The sequence below is a fragment of the Gopherus flavomarginatus genome, chromosome 18, assembly GCF_025201925.1.
Source record: "Gopherus flavomarginatus isolate rGopFla2 chromosome 18, rGopFla2.mat.asm, whole genome shotgun sequence".
In the NCBI taxonomy this organism is placed as follows: domain Eukaryota; kingdom Metazoa; phylum Chordata; order Testudines; family Testudinidae; genus Gopherus; species Gopherus flavomarginatus.
The window spans coordinates 4,878,861-4,904,880 of NC_066634.1; the positions used below are offsets into that span (position 1 = coordinate 4,878,861).

Here is a 26,020-nt window from a genome sequence, read left to right on the forward strand (position 1 = left end):
GCAGAGATCAGAACCTGGCCCTGTCCACACTGCAGTAAGAGGTGACTCCAGATTGACTCCAGGGAAGATGTCTGGCTCTGGACACACACACACACGCTGCTCCACGCCGGGGGACTCATCCCCGGTGGCCATGGAAAGCCCCTCGGTGTCCCGGCGTGTCACTTCCCCTCCCTAAATCCCTCCCAATTCCTTAGGCTCCTTTCAGCTGCCAAAAGCCCCTGATCCCTTCCAGCTTGGCTCCAGGACACCTGGGTCCCGTTGCCAGGGGCGGGTGGGGGAGCTTTGCCACGACTCCTTAAGCCCATTAACCTGCCCGTCTAATTCCCCCATCTCCAGGGAGACGGACGCCCTCTGCCCATCACCAGGAGATTTGAGAAATCAAGGCAGATGGGCCGGTGCCGGGGGGGGGCAGCGAGAAACAGAAAAGTCCCAACTGGTCGCTGGCACAGATCAGCCAGGCGCCGCCGCGGGAGGAAGGCTTGGGGAGGTGGCAAGGGGTCCGGCGGGTGCCGGGATGTGGCCGGCCTGGGCTCTCCTCTGGGCCCTCTGCTGGGTGCCTGGCGGCAGGGGGGAGTACGCCCTGCCCAAGTTTGTCTGCAGCCCCATGCCCCTGGAGCTGGAGACGGGCTGCCAGCAGGCCCCGCAGCCGCGGGCCGGGGGGCACTGGGTGGGCACGCTGGAGGAGGCCAAAGAGACCATCCTGCGCCTGCGGGAGACAGTGGTGCACCAGAAGGAGACGATCCTGGACCAGCGGGAGATGGTGCGGGAGCTGACGGCCAAGCTGAGCCAGTGCGAGGGGCGGGCGGGTGGGGAGCACGGGCTGGGTGGGCACGAGGACAATCTGAGCCATGGACACCAGGAGGGGGCCGGCCGGGAGAACGAGTACCCCCACTTTGGGCACCGTGAGCACCCCGAGCCGCCGGGCAGCGCCGGGCATGAGGCTGCCTTCCGCAAGGCCAGTGCTGCCCCCAACACCATGGAGGACCCGCCTCGGGAGGCACCCGCCGGTGCCCCCCAGCTGGAACGCATGCTGGAGTCGCTCAAGGAGAGGCTGGAGCACCTCCAGGTAAGGGGGGGATTGCCCCCCCAGCCATTGACCCCCCCCCTCCTCACTGACCCCAGCCCCCCCTTTCCATAGACCCCTCCCATCAACCCCCTCCTCACTGACCCCCCAGTCCCCCAGCCATTGACCTCCCCCCCCCTCCTCACCCACAGTCCCCAGTTGCCATAGACTCCCAGCTCCCCTCTGGCCACCAACCCTCCCATCCACCTCCTCCTCACTGACCCCCAGCCCCCCTGGCCATTCATCCCTCCAATTGACCCCCCACCTCACTGACCTCTCTGGCTCCCCCCCCCCACCCTGGCCATTGACTCCCTTCCCATGGACCCATCCCACCCTTTTGCCTTCCCAGTGACCCCACGTCCTGCCTATTAACCTCTCGCCCTTGCCCACTGACCCCCATTATCTGCCCCCCACCAGTGCCCCCCTTCCACACGCTGGAGTCATTCTAGGAGGGGCTGGAGCATCAGCCGATGCTGTGGGGCTCCATTCCCCCCCCATGCCCCAGCCGCCCCCTCCCAAAATGCTAGAATGGCTCAAGGAGCTCCCCACAGCCCCACTACCCCATCCACTTCGCCACTGCTTGCCCCCTAACACCACCAGCCCTGCCCACATTACCTCAGTTTACCCCCTCCCCCTTCCTCCATCATCTCAACCTCTCTCATCACTCACCCAGTTAGGAACCTCATGGCCGGCTCCCCCCGCACTCCCCTCCCAGGGCCGGGGCTAGAACCCAGGAGTCCACACTCCCAGCCCCCTGCCTCTGGCTTTGACTAGTTAAGTAGAAACAGCCCCCAGATCCCAGCAGGGAGGAATTACTGGTTGATCCTATTTCAAGACCATCTGCCAAGACCCCAGTTAAGACCCCTTTGCCCTTGAATTACTGGAAAGGTTCTGGAAGATGAACATTTCCCATGGGGTCCTGGGATTCAGCCAGCCAGTCTCTGCCCTGGGGCCAGATGGGAGCTGGTGCCCGCTAGAGGGGAAAGGCCCCAGGCCCCATTCCCTGCCCCCCTGAGCCAGCCAGTCCCTGCCCTGGGGCAGCTCAGAGCTGGTGCCACCTAGAGGGCAAAGACCCTGGACCCCATTCCTCAAGGTGCACTCGACGGGAGTGGGGTCTAGTGGTTAGAGTCACAGATTCAAGGCCTGTGGTGGTCAGGTGAGCTGAGCTCCGGCACAGCACAGGCCCCAGTGATGGCCCCCAGCTCTTTCCAGGGCCGAGCGTTCAGAGAACTAGAATCCACCGCCCACCCAGCCCGTTGTGCCGCTGGATAATTGCTCTCCCATGAGAAATGCCCACGCTGTTTCCTGCGGGAATGTGTCTCGCTTCAGCTTCCAGCCCTGGGGTCGGGCTCAACCGTCCTCTGCTACAGTGGAGAGTCCCTTAGAGGAAGGGCAGGTGGGAGTCAGGACTCCTGGGCTGGCTCTGGCTCTGGGAGGGGAGTGGGGTCTAGTGGTTAGAGTGGGAGGGGGCTGGGAGCCAGGACTCCTGGGTTCTCTCCCCAGCTCTGGGAGGGGAGTGGGGTCTAGTAGAGGAAAAGGCTGCCCCCCCTTGCCCTGCAGCACCGTACAAAGGCTGCTCCATTGGGACCAGTAGGTTTGTGGCGCTGTCACTAATTGGCGCTGGCGGCTCCATGGGAGGATGGGGACGGATTAGCGGGAGCAGCTCAGGTCCCAGCCGGAGCGTTCAGCTAAATATAACCCCCCTTGGCCTCTTCCTTCCTGTTTGTCCCTTCTTCGTGCATCTGGGAAACTTGGAAAGCCTGACTGGTGGGGGGAAGGGGTCAGATTTCCCCCCCACACCCATGGGGCAGGGGTGTGGGGGGAGGAGATCAGGGCCTCAGTAGGGCGCTTGGCCTAAATACCAGGCCAGACGGGCCCGAGGGTCTCACAAAATGTTGTGTCCAGCTGTGTTAGCACTTGGCTTGACGGCTGTGGCCGGCCTGGCCCCGGAACGTGATGGGAGGGGAGTCGGGCCTACTGGAGGAGCAGGCTGAGCACTTCTCCCAAAATTGGCATTCAGAGGGCAAAAATGAATCAAGGAAGCAAAGGATGTGAGGGGAGAAAAAGCCTTGAGGTGCTGTACAGCAAAGCTTGGCGCCTGGGAAACAACCAAGAGGCTTTGGACTTGTTCGCATGCGAACCTAAGGGTGATCTAGCTGGTATCACTGAAACCTGGGGGGCAAAAGGGAAATCCACGCCACAACTAGCAAGCCCTGTTTCCGCGTCATGGACAATGCGGAAGAAAATGAGCTACAGTTTGCGTTCAATGACCTAACTGATAAAGAACAAGAAGGGTTGTTAGTTGGAGTCTGCTACAGCCCCCTCAAATCACACTAGAGACCAGAGTGAACAACTACTTATGCCCCCTATAACATATAGGAACAAAAGCTGCATGATCACTGGGGTTTCAATTTGAGTAACGTATGCTGGAGGCAATTTGCTACTGACACTAAATCATTCTGGGAATTTCTAAACAGCCTGGTTGACAAGTTCCTATTTCAAACGCTGTAGCCACTGACATGGAGAAATTCTTGACAAAACCTCATCCTAATAGAATGAGGAACTGATCACGGAGTTAGAAATTAATGGTGGCTCTGGTACACGGGAGCGTGGCTTGATGCTATTCATAATGTGCAAACAGAGTAAAGTCCAGAGTGGTGAGATATATCCTTGGTGCTTTAAAAGGGCCAGTTTCACAAAGATGTAAACAATTATAAGCCAAATCAGCTGGAAGGAAGAATTTAATCAGAAAAATGTGAATGATCATTGGAAATTGCCTGAGAATGCTGTACCAGACACTCAAAAACCACAGCTGAGGGAAAAGACTGTGCTGGTTCACAACACAACCTGAGAGAGGAAGTGAAGGCAGATAGCAAGGTAGATAGGTATAACAACTAGAAGATAGGGGAAGCGCATAGTAATGAATATAAATCAGAAGCAAAGAGGAAGTTGATGGTAAAGAATATAAATCAGAAGCAAAGGGAATGTTGAGAGCAATGAATATAAGTCAGAAGTCATGATTTGTAGAAAATTGATATGGGAAGCAAAGGGTCAGCAGAGGGTCTATGTCCAGCAGAGTTAGGTACAATAAGAAGGAGAGTTTTTTTCAGTATATTAAAAATAAAAAGAATCCCGACAATGGTATTGGTCCATTGCTAGATGGAAATGGTAGAATTGTTCAACAAATATTTCTGTTGTATATTTGGGAGAAAACAGGTGATGGCCTATCATACGATACCACACTTTCCATTCCCCTTGTCTCTCAGAAGGATGGTAAACAGCAGCAACTACAGTTAGACTTTTAAAATCAGCAGGTCCAAATAACTTGAAACCAAGAGTTTTAAAAGAGCTGGCTGAGGCGCTCACTGGCCCATTAATGTTGATTTCCAATAAGTCTTTGAGCACTGGGGAAGTTGCAGAAGACATGAAGAGAGCTAATGTGCCACTATTTAAAAAAGAATAAAGCATATGACCCAGGTCAGTTCCAGGCCTGTCAGTCTGACATCAACCCCTAGCAAGTTAATGGAGTGACTGATACAGGACTCAATAAAGAATTGGAGGAGGGCAATTACTTAATGCCAATCAGCCTGGGTTTATGGGAAATAGATCCTGTCAAACTAACTTGATCTCGCTTTTGGCTGAGATGACGAGTTTGGTTGCTAACGCTAAGAGAGTTGATGTAATAAACGTACACTCCTGGGCGGCGTTTCATGCGGTAGCATGCGGCATTTCGATTTAAAAAACGAGCACACGATAGGAAGTTTTTAACTGGCCGACGCTGGGTCTCAAACTGTAACTGCAAACGGGGCATCGCCATCGAGCGCACATGTTTCTACTGGAGTCCTGCAGGGATTGGCCCTGGTCCTGAGGCGAGGTAACGTTTTCGACCTGGAAGAAAACGTGAACTCATCACTTGTGCCGTTTACAGAGGACACGACAATTGAGGGTGGGGGTAAATAACACAGAGGCCAGGGCATGGCTACGGAGCTAGCTGGCTTGCTTGGTAAACTGGACACAAGCAATGTGGGTTTTCATGATGCTAAATGTACCTGTATCCATCTAGGACCAAATGCTGGCTAGACTCCCAGGATGGGGCAGGAGGCTCTCTCCTGGGAAGCAGCAACTCTGAAAAAGATTTTGGGGGAGATCGTAGTGACCAGTCACTTGAACCCTGAGCTACCCTGTGTGATGCGAAGGTCAAAAGGGCTAATGGGAACCTGGGAAGCTCACCAGGGGAATCTTGAGTAGGAGCAGAGAGGTGATTTGGCCCTGGGGCAACGCTGTGGAGCATCCAGTTCTGGTGCCCTCCATCCGAGGACGTTGCCCAATTGGTGAGGGGGGCAGAGAAGAGCCACAGGGGTGATTAAGGGATTAGAAAACCTGCTTTGGAGCGGGAGATGCCAGGAGCTCCAGCTATTTAGTTCAACAATGAGAAGGTGAAGGTGGGACTTGACCCCAGTATGTAAGGGGAACGAATAGTTAATCACGGGCTCTTCCATCTGGCTGAGGAAGGTGGAACCCGGGTTGACAGCTGGAGGTTGAAACAAGACCCAGTCAGGCTGGAAATAAGAGGTAGGTTTGTGACTGTGAGCGTCATTAACTACTGGCACCATTTGCCCAGGAGCGTGATGGCTTCGCCGATGCGTTTTCAGTCAAGCTGGGCAATTTCTCAGAAAGTTCTGCCCTGGGAATTATTGCAGGGCAGGTCTCTGGCCTGTGTAATTCAGGAGGTCAGACTAGGTGAGCACACTGGCCCGTCCTGGCCTTGGGATTTATGACTCAATGATCCAGGGTGGCAGGGACAGGGGGCAGGATGCTGGGCTAGATGGGCCTATGGGTCTAATCCAGGGTGGTTCAGATGAGGCAGGATACCAGGGTAGCAGGGACAGGATGGGATACCAGGGTAGATGGGGGCTGATCCAGGGTAGCAGGGACAGGACGGGATACCAGGGTAGGTGGGCACCAAGAGGATGATGAGGTCTCGCTCACAGTCCCCTCCTCCCACCCCCACCCCCCCAGCACAGTCGCAACAGTTCCCTGTTCTCCATCTCCCTGCGTGACGCCCTGCAGAAGAAAATCAGCCTCTTGGAGCATCAGATCCGAGAGAAATTCAACACCACCAAGCACTATGACCACAGCCATGAGGAGCCGCACCGCAGCCACGAGGAGCCGCACTGGCACAAGAACGGGGTCCACGGGCCTCACGAGAAGGGTAAGGGGCAGGGATGCGGGGCATCAGCGAATGGATAGCTGGTGGTGGTGTTGGGCATCGGAGGAGCCAGACTAGAGCTGTGGTTGGATGAATAGGACTCGCTGCCGGGATGGACAGAGAGATAACAGAATAGATGGGTGGGTGGCATTGTAGCTACAGAGCTAGGTAGTTGCATGGATGGATTTATGTATGGCTGAATTGATAATTGAATGAATGGCTGGAATCACTGATGGGCGAAGCTATGGATGGAGCGTTGAATGGATGGATGAAATGGTACCTGGATGGATGGAGGAAAGGGATGGATCTATGGATGCATCATGAATGGGTGACTGAATGAGGGCTGGCTAGCTGGAATGAGGGCTGGCTGGCTGGCTGGAATGAGGGCTGGCTGGCTGGCTGGCTAGAATGAGGGATGGCTAGCTGGCTAGCTGTCTGGCTGGCTGGAATGAGGGCTGGCTGGCTGGCTGGAATGAGGGCTGGCTGGCTAGCTGGCTGACTGGCTGGAATGAGGGCTGGCTGGCTAGCTGGCTGGAGTGAGGGATGGCTGGCTGGCTGGAATAAGGGATGGCTGGCTGGCTGGAACATGGGATGGCTAGCTGGCTGGCTGGAATGAGGGATGGCTAGCTGGCTGGCTGGAATGAGGGATGGATAGCTGGCTGGCTGGAAAGAGGTTGGCTGGCTGTCTGGCTGGAAAGAGGGCTGTCTGGCTGGAAAGAGGGCTGGCTGCCTGGCTGCCTGGCTGGAAAAGGGCTGGCTGGCTGGAAAGAGGGCTGGTTGGCTGGCAAGAAGGCTGGCTGGCTGGCTGGCTGGAACGAGGGCTGGCTGGCTGGCTGGAGTGAGGGCTGGCTGGCTGGCTGGAACGAGGGATAGTTAGCTGGCTGGAGTGAGGGATGGCTGGAATGAGGGCTGGCTGGCTGGCTGGCTGGAGTGAGGGCTGGCTGGCTGGCTGGCTGGAGTGAGGGCTGGCTGGCTGGCTGGCTGGAGTGAGGGATGGCTGGCTGGCTGGCTGGCCTGAGGCATGGCTGGCTGGCTGGAGTGAGGGCTGGCTGGCTGGCTGGCTGGAGTGATGGCTGGCTGGCTGGCTGGAGTGAGGGCTGGCTGGCTGGCTGGAACGAGGGCTGGCTGGCTGGCTGGAACGAGGGATGGTTAGCTGGCTGGAGTGAGGGCTGGCTGGCTGGCTGGAACGAGGGATGGTTAGCTGGCTGGAATAAGGGATGGCTGGCTGGCTGGCTGGAACATGGGATGGCTAGCTGGCTGGCTGGAGTGAGGGATGACTGGCTGGCTGGAATGAGGGCTGGCTGGCTGGCTGGCTGGAATGAGGGCGGGCTGGCTGGCTGGCTGGAACGAGGGATGGTTAGCTGGCTGGCCTGAGGCATGGCTGGCTGGCTGGCTGGCTGGAGTGAGGGCTGGCTGGCTGGCTGGCTGGAGTGAGGGCTGGCTGGCTGGAACGAGGGATGGCTAGCTGGCTGGAGTGAGGCATGGCTGGCTGGCTGGCTGGAGTGAGGGCTGGCTGGCTGGCTGGCTGGAACGAGGGCTGGCTGGCTGGCTGGAACGAGGGATGGCTGGCTGGCTGGAGTGAGGGCTGGCTGGCTGGCTGGCTGGAGTGAGGGCTGGCTGGCTGGCTGGCTGGAGTGAGGGATGGCTGGCTAGCTGGCTGGCCTGAGGCATGGCTGGCTGGCTGGAGTGAGGGCTGGCTGGCTGGCTGGCTGGAGTGATGGCTGGCTGGCTGGCTGGAATGAGGGCTGGCTGGCTGGCTGGAACGAGGGATGGTTAGCTGGCTGGAGTGAGGGCTGGCTGGCTGGCTGGAACGAGGGATGGTTAGCTGGCTGGAATAAGGGATGGCTGGCTGGCTGGCTGGAACATGGGATGGCTAGCTGGCTGGCTGGAGTGAGGGATGGCTGGCTGGCTAGCTGGAAAGAGGGCGGGCTGGCTGGCTGGCTGGAACGAGGGATGGTTAGCTGGCTGGCCTGAGGCATAGCTGGCTGGCTGGCTGGCTGGAGTGAGGGCTGGCTGGCTGGCTGGAGTGAGGGCTGGCTGGCTGGCTGGCTGGAGTGAGGGCTGGCTGGCTGGCTGGCTGGAGTGAGGGCTGGCTGGCTGGCTGGAGTGAGGGCTGGCTGGCTGGCTGGAACGAGGGATGGCTGGCTGGCTGGCTGGAGTGAGGGCTGGCTGGCTGGCTGGCTGGAACGAGGGATGGCTGGCTGGCTGGAACGAGGGATGGCTGGCTGGCTGGAGTGAGGGCTGGCTAGCTGGCTGGCCTGAGGCATGGCTGGCTGGCTGGAACGAGGGATGGCTGGCTGGAGTGAGGGCGGGCTGGCTGGCTGGAACGAGGGATGGCTGGCTGGAGTGAGGGCGGGCTGGCTGGCTGGAACGAGGGCTGGCTGGCTGGCTGGAATGAGGGCTGGCTGGCTGGAATGAGGGCTGGCTGGCTGGCTGGAACGAGGGCTGGCTGGCTGGAATGAGGGCTGGCTGGCTGGCTGGCTGGAACGAGGGATGGTTAGCTGGCTGGAGTGAGGGATGGCTGGAATGAGGGCGGGCTGGCTGGCTGGCTGGAGTGAGGGCTGGCTGGCTGGAACGAGGGCTGGCTAGCTGGCTGGCTGGAACGAGGGCTGGCTGGCTGGCTGGCTGGCAAGAAGGCTGGCTGGCTGGCTGGCTGGAATGAGGGCTGGCTGGCTGGCTGGAGTGAGGGCTGGCTGGCTAGCTGGCTGGCCTGAGGCATGGCTGGCTGGCTGGAGTGAGGGCTGGCTGGCTGGCTGGCTGGAACGAGGGATGGCTGGCTGGAGTGAGGGCTGGCTGGCTGGAACGAGGGCTGGCTGGCTGGCTGGAATGAGGGCTGGCTAGCTGGCTGGCTGGAACGAGGGCTGGCTGGCTGGCTGGAGTGAGGGCTGGCTGGCTGGCTGGCTGGAGGGCTGGCTAGTTGAAGGACCAGCTGGAGGAATGATGGTTTGATGGATGTATCAGTGCATGTGGAGCTGGCTGACTGGCTAGTGGCTACTGGCCAGAATCACATCCTTTTTCCCCTGGGGCTGGTTGTGTCCGGCCGCCCCAGCACTGACCGTGTCCCTCTAGGGCACAAGGTGGAGAAGCCGGAGGAGGTTTTCCGTGTGGGCTTCCCCCTTCGCACCAACTACATGTACGTGAAGCTGAAGCAGACGCTGCATCACGAGATCTTCGCTTTCACTGTCTGCCTCTGGGTCAAGTCCAGCTCCGCGCCTGGTGTGGGCACCCCCTTCTCCTACTCCGCGCCGGGCCAGGCCAACGAGCTGGTGCTCATCGAGTGGGGCAACAACCCCATGGAGCTGCTCATCAACGACAAGGTGCGGGGCTGGGGTCTGCCACCGTCAGCGGAGGATGCGATGCTGCAGGGGCCTCAGCAGGGGTCGCTGGCTGCGGGGGGCGGGCAGGGGGCGCTGGGCCACGGGGAAGGGGGCGGGGAGCCCTGGCGGGGGTGCTGGGCTGCGGAGAGGGGACGGGGGTGCCCAGCAGGGGGCGCTGGGCTGCGGAGCGGTGGCGGGGGGTGCTGGGCTGCAGGGAGCAGCATAGGGGGTTGGCAGGGGGCGCTGGGCTGCAGGGAGTAGCATGGGGGGTTGGCGGGGGGCGCTGGGCTGTAGGGCAGGGGTGCTCGACAGGGGGCGCTGGGCTGCAGGGAGTGAGGCTGGGGGTCAGAAGGGGGTGCTAGGCTGTGGGGAGCGGGGCAGGGGGCTCGGCAGGGGGGCGCTGGGCCACGGGGAAGGGGGCGGGGAGCCGTGGCGGGGGGCGCTGGGCTGCGGAGAGGGGGCGGGGGTGCCCAGCAGGGGGCGCTGGGCTGCAGGGAGTGAGGCTGGGGGTCAGAAGGGGGTGCTAGGCTGTGGGCAGCAGGGCAGGGGGCCCCGGCAGGGGGCGCTGGGTTGCGGGGAGTGGGATGGGGGCCCCCAGCGGGGGGCGCTGGGCCGCAGGCAGCAGGGCAGGGGGGGGCCAGGGGGGGGGTGCTGGCCTGCGGGGAACGGGGCGGGGGCCCAGTAAGGGGCGCTGGGCTGTAGGGGGCGAGGCCGGGGGTCAGGAGGAGGTGCTGGGCTGCGGGGAGCGGGGCGGGGGGGCCTGGTGGGGGGCGCTGGGCTGCAGGCAGCGGGTCGGTGGGGGAGAGGCGAGCACTGCCCTTAACTCTTTCCCTGCCACGCACCCACCCCCCCAGGCTGCCACCTTGCCCCTGGCCATCCACGACGCCAAGTGGCATCACATCTGCGTGACCTGGTCGACGCGGGACGGCGTCTGGGAGAGCTACCAGGACGGGGTGCGGCGGGGCAGCGGGGAGAACCTGGCCCCCTGGCACCCCATCAAGCCAGGGGGCGTCTTCATCCTGGGGCAGGAGCAGGTACGAGACCCCCCCCCCCATAAACCCCCCAGGCTGAGAGCATCCACCCCAGGGTACCCCCCCCACACACACATTCCGGGTGGCTTGTGCCCTCCCTGCTCTACCCTGGCCTCTCTGCTCCCCCCCAGGACACGCTGGGCGGCCGCTTCGACGCCACGCAGGCCTTCATCGGGGAGCTGGCCGACTTCAACGTGTGGAGCCACGTCCTGGCGCCGGGCGAGGTCTACAGCCTGGCCACCTGCGCCGGCCGCGCCCGCGGGGACCTCGTGGCCTGGGCCGAGGGCGCCGTGGAGCTGCACGGGGGCGTGCCCAAGCTGCCCTTCAACGCCTGCCACTGAGCCCTGCCCCGTGGGGGGGCTGGAGGCCCGGATGCCTGGGTTCTCTCTCAAAGAGGGGAGTGGGGTCTAGTGGTTAGAGTAGGAGGTGCTGGGAGCCAGGACTCCTGGGGTCTCTCCAGCTCTGGGAGGGGAGTGATCTCTAGTGGTTAAAGCAGAGGGGGCTGGGAGGCCCCCCCCTTCCTCTCTTGTGTATATAGCTGTGGCTCAGCCTAGGGCTGGGTGGGCTGTACATATGCTGTGTCCGGTGTCACGTAGCTCGGCGCTGTTTTACGTAGGATTCAATGCTATTTTTTTTTTCCCTTGGAAAGGACAGAATAAACTTGCCAAGGAAGCAGCAGCAGCCCCGGCGCCACCTGTGTCAGTGCTTTGTCTGAGCGTGCCAAATACCCAACACGCCCCACCCCAGAAGTGGCTGCATCCCATCAGGGGGCAAGGGGTTGTCTTGTTCCCTCTAATTTTTTATGTCAATATGAAGTGGGGCTGAGGGGTTGGGAGTGTGTGGGGGGGTGCAGACTCTGGGGTGGGACCAGGCATGTGGGGCTGAAGGTGTCAGCGCTGGAGTGGGCCCAGGCATGAGGGGTGTGGGGTGCAGGCTCTGGGGCAGAGCCAGGAATGAGGGGCTCAGAGCTGGGGTGTGAGCTCTGGGGATAAAGGGTTTGGGGTGCAGGAGAGGGCTCCAGGCTGGTGCAGGGGGTTGGGGTTGTGTGAGGGCTTCAGGCTTGGACTGGGGATGAGGGGTTTGGGATGCAGGCTCTGGGGTGGGGTGTGATGTCTCCACTTGGGGTGTGGGAGCTTGGGGGGCAGGGGGTGGATGAGGGCTTAGGCTAGAGGTGCAGGCTCCAGGCTGGAGCCAGGGATGAGGGATTTGGGGTGCAGGCTGCCCCAGGGAGAGAGGACTCCCCTCAGCCCTTTCTCACCGCCCCAGCTTGGGGCTGGGGGAGAGGTGCCTCCCGTGGCCTGCGAGGCGCTTGGGAGCCTGCTGCCCAGTCACGCAGCCCAGAGGGACCTTAGATCCCGGCTAAAGAGCCCCGGCATCAGGCTCGCGTCGCTGGCGGGAGGCAGTGGGGACAGACGGACGTCACCTAAGGGCTGAGCAAGGCCCCAGGGTGCTCACATCTTGGGCCAGAGGCTGCCTGCATCATCCAACCCCCCACGCAGTGTAATAGAACCCAGGCGTCCTGGCTCCCAGTCACCCCTCTGCTGTAGCCACTAGACCCCACTCCCCTCCCAGAGCCCGGATAGAACCCCACTCCCCTCCCAGAGCCAGGGAGAGAACCCAGGAGTCCTGGCTCCCAGCCCCAAACAGGGTTTAAAGTGCTGCTGGTTCCAGACCAGTTTGGTGCCCCCTCCGCTAGCTGTCCTGGGTGTTCGATGCCCTGAGTGGACCCCCCCCTCCTACACACATGCCCCCCAGGTTCTACTCAAGACTGTAGTGTTTTAATTCCATTGAAAGTTGCATCCATTAAATCCTTAAATAGTAATTACAAAAACCTGAACCCGCCCTGGAATCCTGGGGCGGGCACGGGGCTGGCATCAGGCCCCCTCTGTCCACACCAGTGCCCAGGGTGGGGTGAAATCCCCCTGTGCCGGGAGGAGGCAGCAAGTCCAGGGGTCCCAGGCGTGGGAGGAGATGGGTCCTGCTGGCTTGGTCCAGTTGCCACGTGGTTGCCTCTGGGAGCTGACGAGCCGGGGGGCTCTCCCAGGACGCCCTGCGATGGCTGATCTGGAAAGGTGGTGGCGGGAAGGGGGCACAGAGATTGGTCCTGGGGGCAGGAGGGGGAGCCCCACATCTGCTCCCAGCGGCACCAGGCGAGAGGCCGGGCTTTCCGATGGCGCCTTGCGCTCCTGGCAGAAGAATAATCAGGACGAGATTCCACAGCAGGCGAAAGCAAATGGCTTTCGACTTTGGGGGGCGGGGGGTGCTCCCCATACACCCTCAGTCTGTAGTGTACGTTCCTGGAGCCCAGAGGGGGTGCACAAAAATGGGGGGCCCCTCCGGGTGGACCCCAAACTTTAGGGCCAATAGTGTGTATGTGGGGGTGGAGGGCCACCCCCTGTGGGAAGATTTAAAAATTAGCTGGTGAGGAGCAGGCCAGGGGGCTGGCTAAACTCCCCCCTCCCCTGGCTGCCCCAAGGGAAGAACTCCAGTTCCCCCTGCTGGCTGCCATGGGGCACTGCAGAGCGCCAGCTAGCATGGGGCGGGGGGGTGGGAATGGCAAATAGGAATGCCCCCCCACCCCATGCCTGGTGTTGCTGGAATGGTGGGGGGCAGGGGAGACCCCAAAGGCAGGGCACCATGGGACGCCACTAGCTCCTGGTGCCCCACCCCAAGGTGGGAGCACAGCATTGTGGGTAAATTCCCAGCCACCTGGAAGGGAAGGGACAGTTCAGCAACAGCTTATTGCACCTCAGAGCTGATTAGTGTAGACAGGAGCTTGGTGTCAGCCAGTGAAAACCCAGAGACCCCTGCAGGAAAGTGCTGAGGATACAGAGTCAGGGCCTGGGTCAATCCAGAGTCACTCCTGTTTGCAATGGGGGCAGGGCCAGATTCTGATCTCAGTTCTCCCAAGGTCAATCCAGAGTCACTCCTAACTCCAATGGGGGCAGGTTTGCATTCTGATCTCTGCTCTCCCAGGGTCAATCTGGAGTCACTCCTGATCAGAATCAGCTGCAAGGTCCTGAGCTGATGGCATGGCAGGGGCCCCAGGCCACAGCCCCCACGGGCGGGGAGGGGAGTGCTGGCCCATGGTACCCAGGGGCTCCTGGAGAGGGGCTGTATCCCAAGTGGGGTGCGGGGGGGGGGAGGGGGAGCGTTCGGAAGACCGATCCGGCTGGTGGTGCACACAGATGCTGGGGGAGGGGAAGTCAGTGATGCTCTGTCTGTCTGTGGCTGGGCCCCCCTGGCCCAGGGGGGTGTCAGTTTCAGCGGCGCCCAGGGAGGTGGGTTGGCGCGGAGCACAGCCTGCTGGCCGGCCCGGCTCATGCCTGCTCCTGTTTCTTCTTGACCGAGATGCGTTTCTTGCGGGCGGCCAGCATCTCGTAGAAGGGGTCCACGCTGACAGCAGCCCTGTGGGGAAGCGGGAGGTTAAGGGGGCCAGGGGATCTCGCTGCAGCCCAGAGTCCTGGCCTTGGGGCAGTCACCCCGTCGGCTCCATGGCCTGTCCACTATTGCTGGGAATGCCCCAGCCCCCACATCCCCCGTCTGCCCCTCCAAATGGGGTGGATCAGACCCCCCCCCCGCAATCTGTTCTCCCCTTCCCCAGCATGAGCTGGAACCATCCACCCGCAACACCCTGGGAGGGGGCTGGGAGCCAGGACGCCTGAGTTGTATCCTCGGCTCTGGGAGGGGGATGGGGCGGGTGGGGGTGCTCCTCACTTGATGGATTTGATCCACTCGTCCTTCTCCTCCTGCGTGGGGGCCGAGATGCGATAGACCATGTGGTTCCCCTCCACCACTCGCCCATCGGCCTCCGTCTTGCAGGCCTTGATCAGCTGGCCCTTGTTGTTGGGAATATATAGCTCAAAACAGTTCTGGGGTGGGGGGAGAGACAGAATCAGCCACGGGGCCTCAGGCTGCATCGATTCCCCTCACCCTCGCAACCCGCCCCCCCCCCGTGACAGGCTCAGCCTGTCAGCAGACTCAGGCTGCATCAGTCACACCCAGGGCTGATTCCTCGCACCCTGCAGCGATGGGCTCAGGCTCTCAGCAAACTCAGGCAATGTCAAGTCATTTGTGCTCGAAATGAAAGCTCAGAGCTGAGAGCACAATGCGGTGTAGACGGGTGTAGCCTGATCTACAAGTGTCAAATGCTGCAGGAATGGATGGAGGAAAGGAGGGGTATGCGGATGGATGTGGGGGGTGCGTGCATGGATGGAGGGAGGGAGGAAAGGTGTGTGGAGGGAGGGAGGGATGGATGGAGGGGTGTGTGTGGATGGATGGACGGAGGGAGGAAAGGTGTGTGGAGGGAGGGAGGGATGGATGGAGGGGTGTGTGTGGATGGATGGACGGAGGTGGGTGCGCGGAGGGATAGACAGGAGGAGGGAGGAAGGCCATGAAGGAGAGAGTAAGGACAGACGAGGACCACGGTGAACATCGGGGCGAGAAGGCCCAGTAGGGTGGGGGAGCGGAGGGCGCTGCCCTCACCGGCTTGCGAGGATCCTCCACCTCCCGGATGCTCAGGTTCTCCAGTGGGATGATCCCCCGCGGCTCCTTGTCCTGAGTGGGGAACAAAGCCGTAGTCAGGGGAGACGCGGCTCGGCCTGCGGGACGTCCTGCCACTGGGTACGGAGCTGAGTGGGTGGAGTCCTGGGCCCAGGAGGGCGAGCGGCAGGACCCCCTGGGTTCCTGCAGGGGCTGTCTGTGGGGCTCAGCCTGACCCCTGAGTGATTCGGGGCAGGCGGCTCACCCAAGGGGCAGGCGATTCCATCACTGAACACTAGGGGGAGCACTTGGTCTGCCTTTGAAGAAGATGGCAGCACTGGGCACTGTTAGAAACCAGCCCCCGGGGCAGATGGGCCTGGGGGCGGACACCAGCCTGCAGGGTCCATGGGGCTGCTCCGGGGGGCTGGTGGGGGCTCACCGTGGTGTACTCGAAGTAGTACAGACAGTTGTCAGTCAGAATGAACCAGCGTCTTTTCCACGTTTTCACGCGCCCGCCTGCAGGGGAAGCAGAGATTGGGGGCTCAGTGATGGGGGCAGCTGGGGGTGCGGGCGGCTATTGATCCTATTGGGCCGGTCCACCCAGGGGCAGCGTGAGGAGCTGACCAGGCCTGCCCCAGGGCATGCTGGGATAGACACGGCACCCTCACCCAGGCACATGGGGCATCAATTTCAGGCATAAGACCCCATGCAGCTGCCCTGCCATGGCACTGCCGCAGGCCAGGGGGAGGAGGGGAGCCTGAGAAACGTGTCACTGGCAGAACTCTCCTCCCAGAGCTGGGGAGAGAACCCAGGAGTCTGGGCTCATTGCCCCCCCCCACGCCCTAACCACTAGACCCCACTCCCTGGCTCTAGGAGGAGAGAGAACCCAGGAGTCCTGGTTCCCAGCCGCCCCTGCTCTAACCACACCCCATGTGGCATGACTGTCCCTGACACAAAACCTTTGCAACTTGTGTGGAGATTTCGGGGTGCTTCCGGCAACCCCCCCTTCCCTCAAGGGGCAGGATCCCCCGTCCCCCTGCAGCCAGTTCCAATGCTCCGGGGGTCAGGCGTCAGGCTCGGGGCCAATCTCTACTGCGGTGATGTGGATCTAACGGGGTGAGGTGCTATTTGGGGCCAGGGTCCCCACCCCCCATTCCAGCAGCGGCTTCCCTCTCCGTTACCTACCTCCTGGGGAGGAACGGTGAGACCCGAGCGCAAGTGGCATCAGCGGCGTGGGGGTGGGGGAGGGTGTGGGGGGGGCGGGAAAATGGGGGAGGGAGAGAAAGAAAGAGGGGAGCGGGGGGAAGAAAAGAGAGAAGAGAGAAAGAGGAAAAATCAGTTATATCAACGTGAGGAGGAAAAACACGGTCAAATCACACCCCTGCCGCAGGGATCAGTGCTGGGGGGGAACTCAGGGGTGGGGAATGTCCTTTTTGCTGGGGGGGATGTCACAGGGGTTTGATATATAGAGCGAGGGAGGGGGGTGCCTCTGTCCGGCTTTTCTCTGTGAACGACGGCACCCATCATCCCAGATGGCCATTCCCCATCCCGGGGGCTGGGGAGAAGATTAAATAGAACCCAGGAGTCCTGGCACCCAGCATCCACCTCTACCCCTCGGCTCTAACCACTAGCCCCCACTCACCCCAGAGCTGGGAGAACACCCCGGCGTCCTGGCTCGCAGCCCCCTGCTCTAACCCTCTAGCCCCCACTCCCCTCCCAGAGGTGGGAGAGAACCCAGGAGTCCTGGCTCCCAGCTCCTGCCCCCCCAACACACACACACTAACCACTAGACTCCCCTCCCCTCCCAGAGCCATGATGGAACCCAGGTGTCCTGATTCCCAGTCCCCATCCCGACTCTTGGGAGCTGATCCCTGCTCACCCCCTAACCCCCAATCTGTGCCTCCCCCTAGAGGCAGCAATGGGGTCAGGCATGAAGTAAGGTCTGTACCCACATGCCTTCCCCATCACCCTCCCCCGCCCTCCACACACACACAGATCCCTCCACCTACCTCCTCCCCAGCAACTCAGGACCCTCCCAGCCTCCTGAACGCCCCCACTCAGCTTTCTCCACCTCCCCACTACCCACCTGTGACCCCAAACCGCAATCCCCCCAGAGCTCCCCAAATCCATCCTGTGCCTCTGACTGAGCTGCTGTGGGGTCTGTGCAACCCCCATCCTGACCCCTCATGGCACCGCTAGTCTGGGGACACCTACCTTGAAATTGGGGGTGCTGCACACTGGGGTCCCAATGCCTTTGGGGTGGGGGCTCACATTGAGGGGGAGGAGCTCCCCCTATAGTTGTGTAACCCCCCACCCCAGAACACTCAACTTTGGGGGGGGGAGTTGGGGAGTGGGGCAGTGCCCTCAAAGCCCCCATGGGGAAGGAAGCAGAGTCGGACTCAGGCAGCTTAGGGGAGGCCCAGCACGCAGGGCAGGGATAGACGCAGACCGGGGCCAACTGAAGGCTGGAGGTGGGGGATGGACCCAGGAGACGAGCTGAGGCCGAGTGTTGGGGGTGGGGGGGCCACGGGGGACCCAGGAATCCTGACTGAGGCTGGGGTGTGTGTGTGTCCCAGGAGCCCTAGCTGCGGGGGAAGGTGGGGAGCACAGACATGGACCCCGGAGCCCTCACCAAGGCTGAGGGGGCTGGAGTGGGACAGACCGAGAAGCACTAGCTGAAATGGGGCTGTATGTGGGGGGGGTCCTAGCCGAGGTGTTTGTGTGTGGGGAGTGGGGTGGGGAATGGATGGATCCAGGTGTCCTAGCCGAGGCCGGGGCCTGGGTTGGGGGTACGGACCCAGGTGTCCTAGCCGGGGCGGGGGGAGTATTCCTGCAGGTGCGGAAGGAAGGTCGGTGCTTTGAGGACACAGCGGGGGGTCGGTGGGACACAGAGAGAGGAGAGCGCAGAGGCATGCAGAGATCGCGGGGGTGGGGATCAGGGGGTGTGGGGGTCCGGGGGGTCCCGCTCTCACCCAGCTTGAGCAGCCAGCCCTCCCGGTCCGGGTTGAAGAACGTGTGGGTCAGGTCGTTCCCGTCGTCCTCCGGGATCTTGAAAGGCTCGTTCCGGATGCTGTCGTACAGGTTCTGGCGGGCGAGGGGGCGGAGTCACAAAGAGGCCACACCCCACTCAAGGGGTGGAGTCAGAATAAGGTCACGCCCCCAATGACAAGAGTCAGTGGCCACAGCCCTTTTCCTGAAGGGTGGAGTCAGACACAAGCCACACCCCCTTCTCACCAGCAGGCCAGACCCACGGGCCCATCGACCCCAGTATCCCACCCTGCCCCCCAGATCAGAGCCCCGCCCTCACCCGCAGCAGCTCCTCGGGCAGGTCGCCCCCGTCGTTGATGCCCCGGTTCATGGTGATGAATCGCTCCACGGTGGGTTTGTCCCGCACATTGGGGTTGTGCAGGCTGGTGTTCAGCATGATGACGGCAAAGGAGAGCACGTAGCAGGTGTCTGGGGGAGCAAGGGAGGCCGGTAGGAGGAAGCCCCTAATAGACACCACCTCCACCCCAGAGCAGAGAGAGAACTCAGGAGTCCGGGCTCCCAGCCTCCCCTGCTCTAACCACTAGGACCCACTCCCCTCCCCACACCTGGGCTAGAACCCAGGTACCTGTGGACTGGAAGACGCCGGGGTTGCAGAGACAGTAACGCTGGGCAAAGGCCTCCATCATGCGGTCGATCTTCTGGGCCTCCCCCGGCAGGCGGAAGCTCCATAGGAACTGCCTGGGGAGACGGGGGGGGGGAGAGGCATAAGTAGGGCCCCCCGAGTCCCCTCTTCCCCCAAACCTTCCCACCCTCCCCCTCCACATCCCCTTCCCCCCAGATCCCCCTCTTCCCCCAAACCTTCCTACCCTCCCCTGCCCCCAGATCCCCCTCTTCTCCCAAACCTTCCCACTCTCCTCCGCCCCCAGATCCCCCTCTTCCCCGAAACCTTCCCACCCTCCTCCGCCCCCAGATCCCCCTCTTCCCCCAAACCTTCCTACCCTCCCCTGCCCCCAGATCCCCCTCTTCTCCCAAACCTTCCCACTCTCCTCCGCCCCCAGATCCCCCTCTTCCCCGAAACCTTCCCACCCTCCTCCGCCCCCAGATCCCCCTCTTCCCCGAAACCTTCCCACCCTCCTCCGCCCCCAGATCCCCCTCTTCCCCCAAACCTTCCCACCCTCCTCCGCCCCCAGATCCCCCTCTTCCCCCAAACCTTCCCACCCTCCTCCGCCCCCAGATCCCCCTCTTCCCCGAAACCTTCCCACCCTCCTCCGCCCCCAGATCCCCCTCTTCCCCCAAACCTTCCCACCTTCCTCCGCCCCCAGATCCCCCTCTTCCCCCAAACCTTCCCACTCTCCCCCTCCACATCCCCTTCCCCCGGTCCCCTTCTTCCCCGAAACCTTCCCACCCTCCTCCGCCCCCAGATCCCCCTCTTCCCCCAAACCTTCCCACCCTCCCGCTCCATATCCCCCTCCCTAAGCCCCCTGATCCGCCTCTGCCACCCAAACCATCCCACCCTCCCCCGCTCCCAGCCCCCCCATCCCTCAAACCTTCCCCTCCACATCCCCTTCCCCCCAATCTCCCTCTTGCCCCAAACCTTCCCACCCTCCCCCTCCATATCCCCCTCTCCCAGCCCCCCTTTGCCCCCAAACCTTCGCACCCTGCCCCTCCCCCAAGCACCCTCTCTGCCCCCAAACCTTTCCACCCTCCCCCTCCACATCCCCTTCCCCCGATTCCCCCTCTTGCCCCAAACCTTCCCACTCTCCATATCCCTGAGCCCCCAGAGCTTCTCCCCCAATCTTCCCATCCTCCCCCTCCACATCCCCCTGAACCCCACTCCCCCCACTCACCGCAGCGCCTGCACCAGGTTGAGGTCGGTGAACTCATGCAAGTCGACGAAGGCGTGCAGCACGGCGATGTTGAAGTCCTCCCTGTGGGGGGGTAGGGCGGGTGTCAGAGTTGAAATACTCTCCCCCCCGTCTGTCCCCCACCATCAGACAGAACTTCCAGAGCTCCCCTCCCTGTCAGAGCCCAAGGGCTGTGCCCCTCCCCACAGGCCCCCTGCCCCTTCCCCCAGCTAGTCCCCGATGGCTCCTCCCCCTCCCCCAGTTAGTCCCCGATGACCTGGCCCCCTCACCTCTCTCCCAGGTAGTTCCCGACAGCCCTGCCCCTCTCCCCTCTTCCCCAGCTAGTCCCTGATGGCCCCATCCCCTTACCTGTCCCCCAGGTAGTCCCCAATGGCCTTGCCCCCTCACCTCCCCCCCAGGTAGTCCCTGATGGCCCCGCCCCCTCTCCCCCAGCAAGTCCTCGATGGCCCCAACCCCTCACCCCCCCCCCGGTAGTCCCCGATGGCCCCGCCCCCTCACCTCCCCCCCAGCTAGTCCCCGATGGCTCCGCCCCCCTACCTCTCCCCCAGGTAGTCCCCGATGGCCGTCTTGTTGAGCCCTTCTCCCTTGTAGAGGAACCGGGCGATCTCCTCAGGCGTGTTGTGCAGCAGCTCGTTTTCCACCAGGAACTGGATGCCCTGGGCCAAGGACAGAACGGAGTCAGGCACCTGGGACCCGACGCACCTCGCTCGGCTCCCAGGCCCCTGCCCCAGGCATCACCTCCGCTTCCACCGGGGAAACTGACGCACATGCAGGGACTGGAGATAGAACCCAGGCGGCCTGTCTCCCAGCGGCCCCCTACCCCCCCAGCTCTAACCACTCACCCTCACTCCCCTCCCAGAGCTGGGGAGAACCCAGGCGTCCTGGCTCCCAGCCCCCTCCCCTACTCGCCCCCACTCCCTCCCAGAGCTGGGGAGAACCCAGGTGTCCTGGCTGCCAGTTCCCTCCTCTCCACCTCTAACCACTCATCCCTACTCCCCTCCCAGAGCTGGGGAGAGAACCCAGGCGCCCTGGCTCCCAGCCCCTTCCACTCTTACCTTTTTAGGATCCATGTTGAATTTCTTGCGGCCCATCCCTATCTTCCGGTTCCTCTGAAGGGTTTTGCTGTGGGTCGGATGGAGAAAAACCACAAGATTCAGCACTCGGAACAGCCCCAGCAGCGTACAAGCCCTCTGGGGTGGGGCCCAGGGGCTGGGTATACGGGGACCCCTAACACAGCGCTGGGGCACGGTCCCTCTGGGGATCAGCACGTTCATTACCTGCCCTCATTCGCCTCCAGACCCTCCACCTCGTTCATGGCCTCGCTTAGCTCATCCCGCAGCCGCTGGATTTCCACCAGCAGCTCTTGCTTCCGCCGCCGGATGTTCTCCAGCTCCAGCCGCTCCTCGGGGGTCAGGTCCGGGGGCACTGGGATGGAGACCAGAGGTTAGCCTGACACAGGAACCCGCTGCTCTAGGAGCTAGGGAGGAAGCGGGGCGCATGTGTTTCTTGACTTTCGGGTGACGCCTGCAGGGTGAGGTGGACACAGGAGCTGTTCATACAGGGATCCCCTGCCCAGTGCAGAGAGACAGCTGCCATAGGGGGCAGATGGGGGGCATGGCCAGGGTGCCCTGCACTGCAGCTATTTCCTGCCCCTGCAGGGCCCATAGGGAGCGGTACGATTAGACCAGCACAAAATCTGTGCATGTTCCAGGCCTTAGCCGTGGCATGAAACTGGGAGCTCAGGTTTGGTTGCCTTCCAACGCGACATCCCAAGGCTTTCCGGCCCCATCCCATTGTTTATTTGCAGCGCAGGACCACTGCTAGCCCCAGCCTCGGGCCCCACGGCACCAGGGGCTGTATGTGGGTATGTATTATTTGGATCCTGTCGACCCCTGGGAGACCCAGCCCCAGGTCAGGCCCCATGGCGCTAGGGGCTGTACACGGGTATGTATTATTTGCATCCTGTCGGCCCCTGAGAGCTCCAGCCTTGGATCAGGCCCCACAGCGCCAGGGGCTGTACAAACACAGAACTCCCTGCCCCAAGGGGCTTTCAATTCATAAACGCTGCTGACAATCCAGGGGGCGGGGCAGGGAGTCAATGGAGAGGTGCGGGAGGGTGGGGGGGCAGGGGAAACAGTGCTAATGGTTCAGTCCAATAGCACCCTCTCCATAGGGGAATAAATGGTTCAGCCCAACCCTTTCCTGCCACCCGCCCCAAATAAGGGCGCCCACTCTCCATTATTGGAAGCAATGGTACAACCCAACTCCCCCATAAGCAAAGAATGGCATAGCCCAAACACCCCAGAGGGAATGGTTCAGCCCAACCCCCCACTCCCACTAATGGCACAGTCCAACTCTCTCCTCATTCCCCCTCTGGGATGGAATGGTTGAGCCCAACCCCCTCCACAATCCCTCCCTCCCCCCATAAGAGAGCTCACTCTCCGTTATAGGAAGCAATGGTACAGCCCAACCCTACCCCACAAGGGGGCAATCTACTCATTCGGGGTGGGAATGGTTCAGACCACCCTCCCCCCCTTAAGGGGAGGAATGGTACAGCCCAGCCACCTCCCCATCAGCAAGAGAATGGTGCAGACCAAACCCCCCCCAAAGGAGGGAATGGTTCAGCTCAGCTCAGCCCAACCCAGCCCCGCCCCCTCGGCAGCCAGCACGGAATGGGCGGGGCCCCGCAATAGAACGGGGGCCCCCAAGAGTGGTACAGTCCCAGGCCCCTACCATAGACTCCGTCCTCCATGGCGCCCGCTCCGGCCCCTGGGCTCGTCCCTTCTGTCCTGCCGCGGCGGCTGCTTCCTCCTCCCGCAGCCGCCCGGCCCGGCACTGAGGGGAACGTCCCGCCCACTTCCCCAGAACTAACCAATGGGAGAGCAGAATGCCCCAAAACCCGACCCCTCCCGCTGAGGACAACCAATGGGAGGGGGCGACTCCCGTCTGAACCCGTCAGCTCGTAAGAATGATAGAGAGAAAAACCAATGGGCGTCAGAAGTTTGCTTAAACCCCGCCCTACTGCTGAGATTGTGCTGTAGGTCGACCAATGAGACCCCGCAATGAGTTCAACGGCCTGCCGTACTAGATATTGACATTCAGACTGACCAATCAGTGCCTAAGAATCTAACACACGGCCCGCCTTGATTAGATCGACAGCTCAAGCAGCCATTGGAAGTCCGAATAGTCCTAAATCAAACTTTGTCCGTCAATCACTACAAGTGACAGACAAGCCAGCCAATAGGAGACCGAATCTGACATTCACAGCCCTCCGACCCTAACTGTGCTCAGATTATGGACTTGAAAGAGAACAGGCTGTTGCTAAGGTCCTGGGGGGGGGGGGGGCTTGTCCGTTGCTAAGGGCCTATGGCAATGGATAATTAATCAGCGTATCGTGAATATTAATGAGACCCTTATTAATATTCATCCCACAGGTGGCATGGGCCCTGCCCCCCACCCCGTCAATCCAGGGGCCCCGTAACCAGGGCAACCAGACAGTGACAGACACACCCATCAACACCCCCATAGCCAGCCCCATAGCCACCCCCTCCTCCGCCCCCTCCACCCCATAGCCTCCCCCTCCCTTCTCTGCCCCATAGCCTCCCCCTCCCTCCTCTGCCCCACAGATACCCCATCCACCCTCCCTACGTCCCATAGCCACCCCCCCTCCTCCACCCCATAGCCTCCCGCTCCCTTCTCTGCCCCATAGCCACCCCCTCCTCCACCCCCTCCACCCCATAGCCTCCCCCTCCCTCCTCTGCCCCATAGCCACCCCCTCCTCCGCCCCCTCCACCCCATAGCCTCCCCCTCCCTTCTCTGCTCCATAGCCTCCCCCTCCCTTCTCTGCCCCATAGCCACCCCCTCCTCCACCTCCTCCACCCCATAGCCTTCCCCTCCCTTCTCTGCCCCATAGCCACCCCCTCCTCCACCTCCTCCACCCCATAGCCTCCCCCTCCCTCCTCTGCCCCACAGATACCCCATCCACCCTCCCTACACCCCATAGCCACCCCCCCTCCACCTCCTCCACCCCATAGCCTCCCCCTCCCTCCTCTGCCCCACAGATACCCTCTATCCTCCCTCCCTACATCCCATAGCCACCCCCCCTCCTCCATCTCCTACACCCCATAGCCCCCCACCTCCTCTGCCCCATAGCCACCCCCTCCCTCCTCTGCCCCATAGCTACCCCCTCCACCCCCTCCCTCCTCTGCCCCACAGATACCCCCTATCCTCCCTCCCTACATCCCATAGCCACCCCCTCCTCCACCCCCTCCACCCCATAGCCTCCCCCTCCCTCCTCTGCCCCATAGCCACCCCCTCCCTTCTCTGCCCCACAGATACCCCATCCACCCTCCCTACGTCCCATAGCCACCCCCCCTCCTCCACCCCATAGCCTCCCCCTCCCTTCTCTGCCCCATAGCCACCCCCTCCTCCACCCCCTCTACCCCATAGCCTCCCCCTCCCTCCTCTGCCCCATAGCCACCCCCCCTCCTCTGCCCCATAGCCACCCCCTCCTCCACCCCCTCCACCCCATAGCCTCCCCCTCCCTCCTCTGCCCCATAGCCACCCCCCCTCCTCTGCCCCATAGCCACCCCCTCCTCCACCCCCTCCACCCCATAGCCTCCCCCTCCCTTCTCTGCCCCATAGCCACCCTCCACCCCCTCCCTTCTCTGCCCCACAGATACCCCCATCCACCCTCCCTACACTCCATAGCCACCCCCTCCTCCACCCCCTCCACCCCATAGCCTCCCCCTCCCTTCTCTGCCCCATAGCCACCCCCTCCCTTCTCTGCCCCACAGATACCCCATCCACCCTCCCTACACTCCATAGCCACGCCCCCTCCACCTCCTACACCCCATAGCCCCCCACCTCCTCTGCCCCATAGCCACCCCTCCACCCCCTCCCTTCTCTGCCCCACAGATACCCCCATCCACCCTCCCTACACTCCATAGCCACCCCCCCTCCACCTCCTACACCCCATAGCCCCCACCTCCTCTGCCCCATAGCCATCCCCTCCCTCCTCTGTCCCACAGATACCCCCTCCACCCCCTCCCTCCTCTGCCCCACAGATACCCCCTATCCTCCCTCCCTACGTCCCATAGCCACCCCCCCTCCTCCACCCCCTCCACCCCATAGCCTCCCCCTCCCTTCTCTGCCCCATAGCCACCCCCTCCTCCACCCCCTCCACCCCATAGCCTCCCCCTCCCTTCTCTGCCCCATAGCCACCCCCTCCTCCACCCCCTCCACCCCATAGCCTCCCCCTCCCTTCTCTGCCCCATAGCCACCCCCTCCTCCACCCCCTCCACCCCATAGCCTCCCTCTCCCTTCTCTGCCCCATAGCCACCCTCTCCACCCCCTCCCTTCTCTGCCCCACAGATACCCCCATCCACCCTCCCTACACTCCATAGCCACCCCCTCCTCCCCCTCCTACACCCTATAGCCCCCCACCTCCTCTGCGCCATAGCCACCCCCTCCCTCCTCTGCCCCATAGCTACCCCCTCCACCCCCTCCCTCCTCTGCCCCACAGATACCCCCATCCTCCCTCCCTACATCCCATAGCCACCTCCCTCCTCCACCTCCTCCACCCCATAGCTCCCCCACCTCTTCTGCCCCATAGCCACCCCCTCCTCCACCTCCTCCCTCCTCTGCCCCATAGCCAATCCCTCCCTTCTCTGCCCCACAGATACCCTCATCCACCCTCCCTACACTCCATAGCCACCCCCTTCCTCCATCCCGTCTGCCCCACAGATACCCCCTAGCCACTCCCTCCCTCCTCCACCCCATCCCTTCTCTGCCCCACAGATACCCCCCTATCCACCCTCCCTACACCCCATAGCCACCCCTCCCTCCTCCACCTCCTCCACCCCATAGCCATTCCTCCCTCCTCCACCCTGTCTGCCCCATAGCCATCCCCCTCTCCCACCTCATCTGCCTTACAGATACCCTCTAGTCACCCCCTCCCTCCTCTGCCCCATAGCCACCCCCCACCCCATCTGCCCTATAGATACCCCCTATCCACCCTCCCTCCACCCCATAGACAGCCACATAGCCACCCCCGTAGTCACTCC

At 62.2% G+C, this 26,020-nt stretch overlaps 2 protein-coding genes across 2 annotated transcripts; one reads left to right on the forward strand and one right to left on the reverse strand.

Annotated features, from left to right (window-relative positions):
• Window positions 1-9,388: 9,388 nt before the first annotated feature.
• Window positions 9,389-10,961, forward strand: LOC127036918 (neuronal pentraxin-1-like). Its single transcript, XM_050928203.1, has 3 exons — window positions 9,389-9,589; window positions 10,444-10,623; window positions 10,752-10,961. Exons 1-3 carry the CDS (start codon window positions 9,404-9,406, stop codon window positions 10,959-10,961), a joined length of 576 nt encoding a protein of 191 aa, XP_050784160.1. The 5' UTR covers window positions 9,389-9,403.
• A 1,415-nt stretch (window positions 10,962-12,376) lies between these two features.
• On the reverse strand, window positions 12,377-22,808 carry CYTH2 (cytohesin 2). The gene is made up of 12 exons (XM_050928280.1): window positions 22,689-22,808; window positions 21,233-21,380; window positions 21,011-21,077; window positions 20,493-20,611; window positions 19,938-20,018; window positions 18,716-18,828; window positions 18,410-18,558; window positions 18,075-18,186; window positions 15,542-15,618; window positions 15,106-15,177; window positions 14,338-14,492; window positions 12,377-14,028 (listed from the first exon to the last, which is right to left on the reverse strand). Exons 1-12 carry the CDS (start codon window positions 22,705-22,707, stop codon window positions 13,941-13,943), a joined length of 1,200 nt encoding a protein of 399 aa, XP_050784237.1. The 5' UTR covers window positions 22,708-22,808; the 3' UTR covers window positions 12,377-13,940.
• Between the last annotated feature and the right edge of the window lie 3,212 nt (window positions 22,809-26,020).

Excerpts from the sequence above, each read along its gene's own strand:
- LOC127036918 (XM_050928203.1), top strand. The coding sequence starts at position 9,404 with ATGTACGTGAAGCTGAAGCAGACGCTGCATCACGAGATCTTCGCTTTC. Across the intron at positions 9,590-10,443 it reads AGCTGCTCATCAACGACAAG|GCTGCCACCTTGCCCCTGGC; the intron begins GTGCGGGGCTGG and ends CCACCCCCCCAG. Across the intron at positions 10,624-10,751 it reads TCATCCTGGGGCAGGAGCAG|GACACGCTGGGCGGCCGCTT; the intron begins GTACGAGACCCC and ends GCTCCCCCCCAG.
- CYTH2 (XM_050928280.1), bottom strand. Across the intron at positions 21,078-21,232 it reads CTGGAGGCGAATGAGGGCAG|CAAAACCCTTCAGAGGAACC; the intron begins GTAATGAACGTG and ends TCCGACCCACAG. Across the intron at positions 18,187-18,409 it reads TGCCCGAGGAGCTGCTGCGG|AACCTGTACGACAGCATCCG; the intron begins GTGAGGGCGGGG and ends CTCGCCCGCCAG.